This window comes from Paramisgurnus dabryanus, chromosome 24, assembly GCF_030506205.2.
Source record: "Paramisgurnus dabryanus chromosome 24, PD_genome_1.1, whole genome shotgun sequence".
Classification (NCBI taxonomy): domain Eukaryota; kingdom Metazoa; phylum Chordata; class Actinopteri; order Cypriniformes; family Cobitidae; genus Paramisgurnus; species Paramisgurnus dabryanus.
In genome coordinates this window covers 21,854,620-21,867,385 of record NC_133360.1, presented here as the reverse complement: position 1 = coordinate 21,867,385, position 12,766 = coordinate 21,854,620, and the positions used below count along the sequence as shown (strand labels likewise).

Sequence of the window (12,766 nt, the reverse complement as noted above, 5' to 3'; positions counted from 1 at the left end):
CAGACAGATAGATACACAGAAAGACAGGCAGATACAATAGGTCGATAGACAGGTAGACAAATACACATACAAATAGACAGACCGAAAGATGGACAGACAGACAGAAAGGTAGATAGACAGGTAGACAGAAAGACTGACAAATAGACAGACAGGCAGGCAGAAATGTAGGTAGACAGGTAGACTGATAAATAGACAGGTAGACAGACAGACTAAAAAATAACTAGGATAGATAGGCAGGCAGATAGGTAGATAGACAGACAGACAAATAGTCAGACATGAAAATAGAGAGGCAGACAAACATGTAGGTAGGCAGATAGATAGACAGACAGGTAGATGATAGACAGGTAGACTGATAAATAGACAGGTAGACAGACAACCTGAAAAATAGACAGACAGGCAGACAGATAGATAGACAGAAAGATAGACAGACAGATACAGATCCTAGACAGAAAGACAAATATATAGACAGGTAGAAAGACAGGCAGTTAGATAGACAGAGAGATACAGGTAGATCAATAGGTAGATTGATAGACAGACAGGTAGACAGATATACTGAAAAATAGACAGACAGACAGATAGACAGACAGGCAGGCAGATAGGTAGATAGACAGGTAGACAGACAGACATATATAAAGAGAGACAAAAAAAGAGATAGACAAGAAAGACAAATATATAAACAGGTAGATAGATAGGCAGTTAGATAGACAGAGAGATACAGGTAGATAGATAGGTATATTGATAGACAGACAGCTAGACAGATAGATAGACACCTAGACAGACAGACTGACAAATAGACAGAGAGATAAACAGACAGGCAGGCAGATGGTAGATAGACAGACAGACAAATGGTCAGACACGCAAATAGAGAGGCAGACAAACATGTAGGTAGGCAGATAGAAAGATATACAAACAGGCAGGCAGAAACAGTAGGTAGATAGACAGGTAAACAGACAACCTGAAAAATAGACAGACAGGCAGACAGATAGATAGATAGACAGAAAGATAGACAGACAGATACATATCATAGACAGAAAGACAAATATATAGACAGGTAGATAGACAGGCAGTTAGATAGACCGAGAGATACAGGTAGATCAATACGTAGATTGATAGACAGACAGACTGACAAATAGACAGACAGACAGATAGACAGACAGGCAGGCAGATAGGTAGATAGACAGGTAGACAGACAACCTGAAAAATAGACAGACAGGCAGACAGATAGATAGACAGAAAGATAGACAGACAGATACATATCATAGACAGAAAGACAAATATATAGACAGGTAGATAGACAGGCAGTTAGATAGACCGAGAGACACAGGTAGATCAATAGGTAGATTGATAGACAGACAGGTAGACAGACAGACTGACAAATAGACAGACAGACAGATAGACAGACAGGCAGGCAGATAGGTAGATACACAGGTAGACAGACAACCTGAAAAATAGACAGACAGGCAGACAGATAGATAGACAGAAAGATAGACAGACAGATACATATCATAGACAGAAAGACAAATATATAGACAGGTAGATAGACAGGCAGTTAGATAGACCGAGAGATACAGGTAGATCAATGGGTAGATTGATAGACAGACAGGTATACAGACAGACTGACAAATAGACAGGCAGACAGATAAACAAACAGACAGGCAGATAGGTAGATAGACAGGTAGACAGACAGACATTTAGAAATAGAAACAAAAAGAGAGATAGACAAGAAAGATAAATATATAAACAGGTAAATAGATAGGCAGTTAGATAGACAGAGAGATACAGGTAGATAGATAGGTAGATTGATAGATAGACAGATAGACAGACAGACTGACAAATAGACAGGCAGACAGATAGACTGACAGGTAGACAGACAGACATATAGAAAGAGAGACAAAAAGAGAGATAGACAAGAAAGAAAATATATAAACAGGTAGATAGATAGGCAGTTAGATAGACAGAGAGATACAGGTAGATAAATAGGTAGATTGATAGACAGACAGGTAGACAGATAGATAGACACGTAGACAGACAGACTGACAAATAGACAGACAGATAAACAGATAGGCAGGCAGATGGTAGATAGACACGTAGACAGACAGACATTCAGAAAGAGAGACAGTTAGATAAACAGAGAGATACAGGTAGATGGATAGGTAGATCAATAGGTAGATAGACAGACAGACAAATAGTCAGACAGGCAAATAAAGAGGCAGACAAACATGTAGGTAGGTAGGTAGATAGAAAGCTATACAAACAGGCAGGCAGATACAGTAGGTAGATAGACAGGTAGACAGACAACCAGAAAAATAGACAGATAGGCAGACAGATAGATAGATAGACAGAAAGATAGACAGACAGATACATATCATAGACAGAAAGACAAATATATAGACAGGTAGATAGAAAGGCAGTTAGATAGACAGAGAGATAGATCAATAGGTAGATTGATAAACAGACAGGTAGACAGACAGGCACATAGAAAGAGAGACAAAAAGAGAGATAGACAAGAAAGACAAATATATAAATGGGTAGATAGATAGGCAGTTAGACAGACAGAGAGATACAGGTAGATAGACAGGTAGATCAATAGGTAGATTGATAGACAGACAGGTAGACAGATAGATAGACACATAGACAGACAGAGTGACAAATCGACTGACAGATAAGTAGACAGACAGGTACAGGTAGATCAATAGGTAGATTGATAGACAGACAGGTAGCCAGATAGATAGACACGTATACAGACAGACTGACAAATAGACTGACAGATATGTAGACAGACAGGTACAGGTAGATCAATAGGTAGATTGATAGACAGACAGGTAGCCAGATAGATAGACACGTATACAGACAGACTAACAAATAGACAGGCAGACAGATAGATAGACAGACAGGCAGGCAGATAGGTAGATAGACAGGTAGACAGACAGACATACTGTATAGAAAGAGAGACAAAAAGAGAGATAGACAAAAAAGACAAATATATAAACAGGTAGATAGACAGGCAGTTAGAAAGACAGAGAGATACAGGTAGATATATAGGTAGATCAATAGGTAGATTGATAGACAGACAGGTAGACATGTATACAGACAGACAGATAAGTAGACAGACAGGTAGACAGACAGACATACAGAAAGAGAGACAGTTAGATAGACAGATAGATAGACATGTATACAGACAGACTGACAAATAGACTGACAGATAAGTAGACAGACAGGTACAGGTAGATCAATAGGTAGATTGATAGACAGACAGGTAGACAGACAGACTGACAAATAGACAGGCAGACAGACAGGCAGGCAGATAGTTAGATAGACAGGTAGACAGACAGACAGACATATAGAAAGAGAGACAAAAAGAGAGATAGACAAAAAAGACAAATATATAAACAGGTAGATAGACAGGCAGTTAGAAAGACAGAGAGATACAGGTAGATAGATAGGTAGATCAATAGGTAGATTGATAGATAGACAGACAGACAGACAGGTAGACAGATAGACAGACAGATAAGTAGACAGACAGACATACAGAAAGAGAGACAGTTAGATAGACAGAGAGATGGTAGATGGATAGGTAAATCAATAGGTAGATTGATAGACAGACAAACAAACAAACAAACAAACAGGTAGATAGACAGATAGATAGACAAACAGATATGTAGTTCGATAGACTGATATATAGATAGACAAAAAAGAAAGAAAAAATAAGAGAAAGGGAGTGATAGAGAGAGTCAATGCATTAACACAGGAAATGTCTTGCAGTATGAAAATTCAGACCATGCTTAATCTAATTTTTGTGTGATCAATCATAATGGCTCGGGCTTTTCTCTGTCTGGAACAAGATAATGTGATTAAATTCAGCTTCACATGGTAAGAAATCACCACATCTACAGCAGGTCCACATCTAAAGAAAATCCTCCCTATTCAACAAACACGAAAACATTGAGCACATTACTTAACTGTACACATTAAAACATCTTTCAGATGGGTAACACACTTGAGGTTTCATTCATGTCCATAGCACAGTGTAATAATTATATATAATTTATAGTGACTTTGTTGGCTTTACATTGAACAATTTGGATTATATATTAGACTTTGGGGTGTTCCCCTTTTTAGCTCAATAGTAAAGCATTGCGTTACAGTGCAAAAGATTGTGTTCGAAGTCGAACCCACACATACCTATAAAAAAATGTATACTTTAAAATGCGCTGTGAGTCACTTCGGATAAAAGCATCTGCCAAATGCATAAATATAGATGGGCGCAATTTATATACAACACCTTCCATTCACAACATTTTCCTTTCATTCTCTACTTTCTTTAGTTTAAAAGGCATTACAACTGATTCAGTGTCAACATGGAACATTCGCAGAAGTAAAATTTATAACTATTACTCAGACAAACAGTACAAATAACTACAACAATGGGTGACCTGCAGCAACAGGCACTTTCAGTAAATGGGATATTTCTCTTTGGATTTTGATCTGGTGGACTTGAGAGTCTTGGTTACTGTGCGGTGTTACTCTCACCTGTACCGACGATCCGCGGATCTGCAAAGTGTTTGGAGAGAATGGCAGCGAGCTGTGTGAGCGTCTCCTCATACTCTGAGAGTAAAATGCAAGCAACACGAACCTCAATTACAAGTTAAACAGCACAAAAACAATCCTAAAATTGTTGCAATATAGGGCTAAATGACGTAAAGCTAATATAAGCATTAATAAATGATAAAGACCTGGCAGTTCTTCCATGCAGTTGGATGGGCTAAAGTAGTTCTTGAGGGCGCTGTAGCTGTTCATGGCCACGTTGAGGTAGAATTCTGGCATGAATGCGAACAAGGAGCCTGTGTTGTCCGCATGCTCGATGGTGCGGATGCATACACGTAGGAGCCAGTAAACATCCAACATCTTCTCCTGCATTTACACAGATTTTATTAAGATTAAAATTATTACATTTGGAGGAAATGTAGAAACTGTAAAATGCAAATGAACCAACATTATCCTAAAGTGACTGACAGCTATGCTATGCTATGCTATGCTATGCATTTCTTTTCTCCCTGAAGTCCATTTGCAATATTAATCAAGGTTTCTTGTACTAAAACAGTCATTTTAGTGACTTGTATCACTCCCTTGCTTGGACACCTACTGAAAAAGTTGCTACTGTACCTTTAAGACTTCTATATTGAATCATGCGATCACTTAATCACGTTTTTCGAGAGGGACTGTTTTAAAGGGCACATATTATGCAGAATCCACTTTTACAAGGTGTTAATGGGTGGACACAAAGTAAATGTGTGTTGGCAATGTGTGAGCACAACAAGCCTACAATGAAAAAAATCCACCCTCTACTTTTTTTTTACTTTTTCCCCGCCATTAATGACTCATCAATTAAGAAAAGACGCTTCCCTACCAATGACAAGTTTTTCCGGCAATCAATGTTTCCATTATTATCCACTAGGTGGTGCTCTTACCCAACTTATAAAACCCGGTAGCAACCCTTTAGGTAAAACAGTAAGAACTATGTGTATGTTTTGATAATCGCTCCGAAACTGATCTCTATCCTTCACAAAAATGCAGAATAAGAATAAGGTATTTTTGAAGAAACCTTCCCAAATTTGAAAGGTGATAAAAAGAGAATAAGTTGTAGGAATAAAACATTTTTTGGTTTGAAAGCAGAGTCGGTTCTTTCATTTGATATATTGTATGTTTACATATTCAAAGGGGCCATATCATGAAAATCTGACTTTTTCCATGTTTAAGTGCTATAATTGGGTCCCCAGTGCTTTTATCAAGTTCAACCTAGAAAATGTGAAAAATAAAAACCCAGTAACTTAATTTTGGTAAACCGTTCTATGCAAGCATGTAAAAAAAGGTCATTGAAATTTGGCTCCCCTTGTGATGTCAGAATGGGAATAATAAGGCCCCTAATCTCAACTATCCAACCACGCCATTTAGTGCAGAGATCAGCTCACTTGCATTTTAAACACCCAAAATGGCACATTTTTACTCACACCTACAAAGTGGCAATTTTAACATGTTATAATAAATTATGTATATAATATTTTGAGCTAAAACTTCATATATGTCCTCTGGGGACAGCAAAGATTTATTTGACATCTTAAAAAAAGTCTTGTGAAATGTCTCCTTTAAATAAAAACATTTCTGGAAGACATTAAACTTGTGAAAAGCATAATAAATGTTGGCGGTGGCTGGCAACATTTTTTTTAAACGCAGGCGGGGTAGAGGTAATTCCAATTAAACCAAAGCTGTCTTATTAGACACGCCGTTTTAATTCTCTTGTTAATGTGGCATCACACAAACAAAGCCCTGCCCACTGCCACTGACTGACTAAGGTAATTTTACCCCAAAGTTTTACTAAATATGTTTGTTAGCACATTGTAGCGCCAATGCGGCTAAAAATACTATTGTCTTCTACTGTATTCACAGCAATCAGATCTAAAGGAGTGAGGAGCTGTAGCTCATTTGCATTTAAAGACACAGTACACACATAAAACAAGTGCTTTTTTGCTCCCACCCAAATAGTGGCATTTTGGACATGCTATAATAAATGATCCGTGGGGTATTTTGCAGTGGGGAACCTTCAGGGCCTTCTACGCCTTCAGAGAAGGCCTAAAAAATTAATAAAAAGATTTTTATAATTAAATAATAAATAATATAGTATTCAATAAAAATATGTTTTTACATTTTTACATTTCTATTTAATTCAATTTAATACAATACATGTAATATATTTTCTCTCATCTATGTTCTAACGTTAAGCTTACTGTCAGGTTCATGTCATGAAAACATCTAATCCAATCAGAATCGTCCGTCTCTATTAAGGCCCGGTTATCTGGCTCATTCATTGGTTAGGACTTCATGAATCCCAGGGAAGGCCAAGCTATGTGTTTTGGTGTGGAGAGTGACGGGTAAATTGACCAATCACGTTTTGATTTCAAGTGGGCGTGTAAAAAACAAAACATTGTAAGCCTTCATGAAGTCCTAAGCATGCAACAAACTGGATGCGAGCTGCCGTAAAACACCAAAGACGAAGATCATAGACCGTTAATATTAATACAGTCTAGTGCCCCGAATCTCTGCGGTGAGAGTGGTTGAGGTAAATGGCGGAAAACGTGATTGACGTTGTGGTTAGCTTGATAGGGCTGAGGAAAAAACGAAATTACTTAAGCGGGTACTCGTGAAGAGCACAGCCGGGAGAAGCACGTGCAGAGGAGACTGTGCATATGACGCAAACACGAGAAAAATAATGGGTTTAATTATACTTTTACTTCCTGACAGTTTCACTTGTTACGTGAGGATAGTAATGACTGACAGACCACCCCGAATAACATACAATATAATTTCCTAACTAAATCTGAGAGAATGCGAAAACATTCAAATATTTTTTACCTCGCTATACCCGATGGGCAGGGCGGAGATACATTTTGGTAGCCCTCAGGGCTCGGGCTAGAGATTTTGCGAGCCCTGGATATCTTATAACAACAGTTATAAGCCACAAGGAGGTGCACTGAGAACGCAGGGTGATATATTTCCCCTTATGAAAAAGACTAACAAGGTATCCTACAGCTAAATATATATTTCCAAAAAATAAAAAATAAATTAAAGAACATAATTTAAGCTTGTTAAATGCAAATTTACAGAGCCCCTGTCATTACAGAGCAGCAGAGTCTGTATTTGTGTTTATCAGTTAGATTAAAGTAATTTTAAACTTTAAAACTGCATTTAAAGGCAGACAATGCCCATTCTGTAATTTAACTTTGCGTGCTCAGAATTTTTACACATTCACTGTATGATTTAACGAAATACGAATAGCCTAGTATTATGGATGGAGAGGCATTTGCACTTCATTGCATATTTTGAAGGCCCAGCTGAAGTACCCATGGTTCGCCACTGGTATTTTGAGTTGAAACTTCACAGACACATTCAAGGCACACCCGATACTTATATTACATCTTGTAAAAATGGCCATAATATGTGCCCTTTAATAAACAGTCTGAGTAGAGTGGAGTGAAACATTATTTTTAATTAACTCATTCCCCGCCAGCCATCTTTAAAAAGTTTCACAAAATGCCTTCCAGAAAAATTTTCTTTGATGAATACAGTAATGTGCAAAAGTCTTAGGCCACCACCACCAGACTTGTTGTTTTAGTCCATAATTATTATTTTTCAATCTATTTTATTAAGATAAAAACAGAAAATAAAGGAAATATGTACAAAAAATAAAAAATATAATTTTCAGAACTAAATATTGTGACCTATCTTGGCACTAAACAAATATTGAGCGTTTTTGAGCAGAATGAAGTTAAAAGACTAATTTCTTTAAAATTAGAAATTAGGATTTAATTTCATTTAGGTTTAAAAGCTCCTGCAATTTCCTGCTATTGCTCAAGTGGAAGTGGAGTTTACCCTAAAAACTTGACACATCAGTTTACATTTTTGTACAGTTTTTAATACTAGGTCCTGGATGTATCTTATTAAAGAGACTGAGAAACAATTATATATGATCACTATAACTTTGAAAAAACAACTAATCTAATTTTGCCATGGTGGCCTAAAGCGGCTTTCACATAGGAACCCGCTTCCTATGTGAAAGCCGCATAAGACTTTTGCACAGTACTGTATATAAACATACAAATATATCATATGAAAGAACAGACCCTATGCTTTCAAACTAACAAAACGGGAAAAAAAATTTCATTCTATCTTCATTTGTTCTCTTTTTATAACCTATTAAATATGGTTACTGTAGGTTTCGTCCAAAATGCCAAATTTTGAGCAAAAAGCTGAAATAAGTGCATTTTTGTAAAGGAATTTTGTTAGAGATCAGATTTAAAATGATTATCAAAACATACACGGAGTTTAAAATGTTTAAAATTAGTTTTTGCTTCAGATTTTTATAAACTATTGATATAGCAATCTACTGGATAATAGCAGAATTACAGATTACTGTCATTGGCAGGGAAATGTTTTCTCTTAATTGACGAGATAACCCGTCAATGGCGGAGAAAGAGTTAAAAAAGTGCAAGGAAAGCATCTTTTTATTCATTCTCGTTTTGCATAAAGAAAAGTTCAGTGATAAAGCAAAATTTCTCTTAATGCTATTTTAAAGAATATATTTAAGGGCCATTATGGGGCATCTCACAAATCACCAAAAATACCTCAATAAAAATGTCAGGAAATCATTTAAATGCTACTTTTCCTCTGTTGGCGTACCTTGGAAAAGATGGTGACGTTGATCCAGGCCAGCCTGCGACTCAAGTGGTTTAACTTCTCAGCAAACACTCTTTGGCTCTTTTGCAACTCCTCTAGAATTTCCGCTTTCTGCAAACAAAATAAGATCATCATAAATCATTTAATATGCATTGCTGAGAAAAATATGAGGGATGCTTACCCTTGCAAAACAAGATGCTTGGCTGTTATGGACGGATGCCAGCACATGACTATGCTGTAGCTATGGTGTTCCTAGTAGCTATTGTATGTGGCTGCAAGTATGAACTGGGGAGTTTCTTTCTGGCTCAAGTTCAAGTCTCTGATTTTCTGGTATCTAGTCTCTTCTTCAAAGTGAGTTGAGATTTTTAGTATTTTCTGAACCTATTTTATCGTCTTGCAGGCAATTTAATCTGATTTCTTGAAGTAATCCCACAGTGCCAGACAAAGTAATGTGACAGTATACTACTTAAGGATTATTCAAATATTAAACAATATTAAAGGCGAAGTGCACAACTTTTGAAAAAGGGAGTCGGGCCGACTACCAAAACACACTTGTAGCCAATCAGCAGTAAGGGGCGTGTCTACTAACCGACATCATTGCCTGGGTTGCGTATGTGTGGGGCGGGTCTATCAAAGGAAGGTCCAGATTCTATTGGGGGTAGGGGCGTGTTTGTTTAGGTGATTTCAAATGTCAACATTGGCTTTCCGAGGTCATGCACCCTGCCTTTAACAGTCGTGATTGGCATAGGGTACACCAAAAATGCATGAGTCGAATGTATACATTTATACTTGTGTAGTAGATCCATGTATAACATGGTCAACGTGGTGATCTTACTTTGCTTGAGCATTGGGCGATCTTATCCTCTATGTCCTTAAGGGCAACTGCGTATTCATGAATATCATCAGATATGACCACCATCTGCAGAAAACAAAAATACAAAACAGAATTAAACTTAAGGCTCTCCAAACTCAGAATGCTCAGAAAATTTGGCTTGTTCTGCTGGAGTCCAAAATAGCCACCAATTTTAGAGGAAATGGGAAAATAATTATCCTCCCGACTAGGGATGCTAAACAATTAATCGCGATTAATCGTTAGCAGAATAAAAGTTTTTGTTTACATCATATATGTGTGTGAACTGTGTATAATAACTTTGTATAAATAAATGTACACACATGCATGTATATGTTTTAGAAATGTTTACATGTGTATATACATTAGTATATTTATGTATAATTTATATTATATATACATATAAATACTTAATATATACATTTTTTTTTCTTAAAATTATACATGAATGTGTTCATATTTAAATATATACATATTTATTATACACAGTTTACACACATATGTGATGTAAACAAAAACTTTTATTCTGCTAACGATTAATCGCGATTAATTGTTTAGCATCCCTACTCCCGACCTTATCCTGTAGGCATGGTTTAAATGCGTCACACAAACCTTTCTAACGGAGTTGGAATTTCTCTTCACAAGACACAAATGCGCACACAATAGTAGTGTAAATGCTTCGCCAACGTACTGCATATGTATGGCTTGGTTGTACATATTTAAAGGTGCCAAAGAATGCACTGATACTAGGGGTATAATGGTTCTCTGTAACATTCAATGCCAAAAACTTTATAGTAACATATACTTGTGTACATTTCAAAATGCACTGAGATGTAAAATCAAGTCATGCTCGGAGCATAAACGTTGAAACGGTTAAACCTAAAATTTTATAAGTAAAAGTAGATTTCTGTGTGTTGATGACTTAAAAAAAAAAAGTTAATCACTGCACAGCTCATTTTTATCCCGAGCAACTGCTTTAGGCCATTCCCAAAATGTGCGACTTTTTCTGGATTATTTATTGAGACCGCGGCCCTCTCACGCTCAGCAGAATGAAAAATGCATTAGAGTTTGATGAAATTACGAGGTACAATGGCAATATTTCTTCACGCTGTGGCTGAATTGTACCATATATAAATAATAAAGCCAAGTAGTCTGACTGCACCGTGCCAAGCCAATTAAAAAAGTCTTTATGAAGTCTGTGTTAATCAAATCAGACAGTTTTGCTTGACAGGCTACAGCGGAAACCTCATCAGGATCCAACCGAGTTCCTCGAAAAGTCTCAGTATGAAACAAGGCACTCTTAATTCATTTACAAAGCCACGGTAACTCTTTAGTATCAGTGAGCCATCACTCCTGTCAGAAAGTTACTTTTGTCGTGACACCAGTGCATCTGGTTTAAATTTCAATTAAAGTTTATTTGTAAAATACATAGGGGCAGAGCTTAAAGGGATAGTTCGGCCAAAAATGATATTAAACCCATGATTTACTCACCCCCAAGCTGTCCAAGTTGCATATGTCCATCGTTTTTCAGACAAACACATTTTCGGATATTTTATAAAATGTTTTAGATCTTTCAGTTGATTAAATGTAATGTTACGAATCCACGACCTTCAAGTCCAAAAAAAGTGCGCCCATCCTTCACAAAATAAATCCAAACGGCTCCAGGATGATAAACAAAGGTCTTCTGAGAGTAATCCGCGCAGTGTTGTTGTACAAATATCCATATTTAAAACTTTATTAACGTTAATAACTACCTTCTGGTAGCCACTTACTTTTTTACATTTTGAAGTAGACGCTATCTGACGAAGCTCGCCCTATTTAATGTGCACTTCCGGTTTACAATACCTCCGAGTTCTCCTAGGCGCGACGTGACGCTGCGCGGCCGGTGTGCGATCCCCTTCAGACTCCTCTGTATTCAAGCGAGAGTATTAGCGTAGTGTACGCACTTTTCTTAGTGACGTATGACAAATTCGGAGGGCGGGGGCACAGAGCAGCAGCAGAGTAGCCTCCGTAGCTGCATAAGCTCTTATCCTGAATTGCATACAATTGCATACAACACGAAAATGAAAAAGAAAAACAGAACATGAATTAAAACTGAACTTTACATTTTAATTTTGTCCCTAATATTGCTTGGGCATGAATAAAAAGCCTTTAAAAAAATGTTTTTACAGATTCCTTTTCAAGTTTGCCTGTTTATTTTAATATTGGCTGTCTTGCCTCAAGATAATATGGAAAATGAAATGAAATCAAATCATCAATTTAATTTTATTTTTCAATTTGGCCAGAATGATGCTTCATCACGTTGAAAATGAAATAATTTAATTTAATGTTTTAATTTTAGCCTTTAATTTTCAAATTTGGGACATATTTTGCAATTAAATTTTTTATTTTATCATTTAATTAATTAATTTTAAAAAAGACCAAAAATACCTTCCATAAAACAAGGGACTGCAGTTTAATATATGTGTTTGCATGTGAATAAAGCCGCATTACCTCTCTTTCTATTTTATCGTTGGATCACGGGATAGTAAAGTGCCCATCGAATGAACACTTCGGGCTCTTGCCGGAAGTAGTAGGTCTTATGGGTACTTTTCGCCTACTATTTTTTGCCAACCATTTAGTCTGAAAGTAGGCGGTTTCGGACGCAGCCTTAATTCCAAGGCTGACAGTAGAGGCGATTTATTACCA

The 12,766-nt window shown here is 36.8% G+C and overlaps 1 protein-coding gene across 2 annotated transcripts in view; it reads right to left on the bottom strand.

Annotated features, from left to right (window-relative positions):
- The window catches only part of rnf123 (ring finger protein 123), a 197,045-nt gene that overhangs the window by 137,082 nt on the left and 47,197 nt on the right, over nucleotides 1–12,766 (bottom strand). For both annotated transcript variants that reach the window (XM_065259459.1, XM_065259460.2), the window contains 4 exons: nucleotides 10,064–10,147; nucleotides 9,232–9,339; nucleotides 4,734–4,911; nucleotides 4,531–4,605 (listed from right to left, as the gene is read on the bottom strand). In XM_065259459.1, the coding sequence (XP_065115531.1) occupies nucleotides 4,531–4,605; nucleotides 4,734–4,911; nucleotides 9,232–9,339; nucleotides 10,064–10,147 (445 nt within the window). The remainder of the gene's footprint in view (nucleotides 1–4,530; nucleotides 4,606–4,733; nucleotides 4,912–9,231; nucleotides 9,340–10,063; nucleotides 10,148–12,766) is intronic.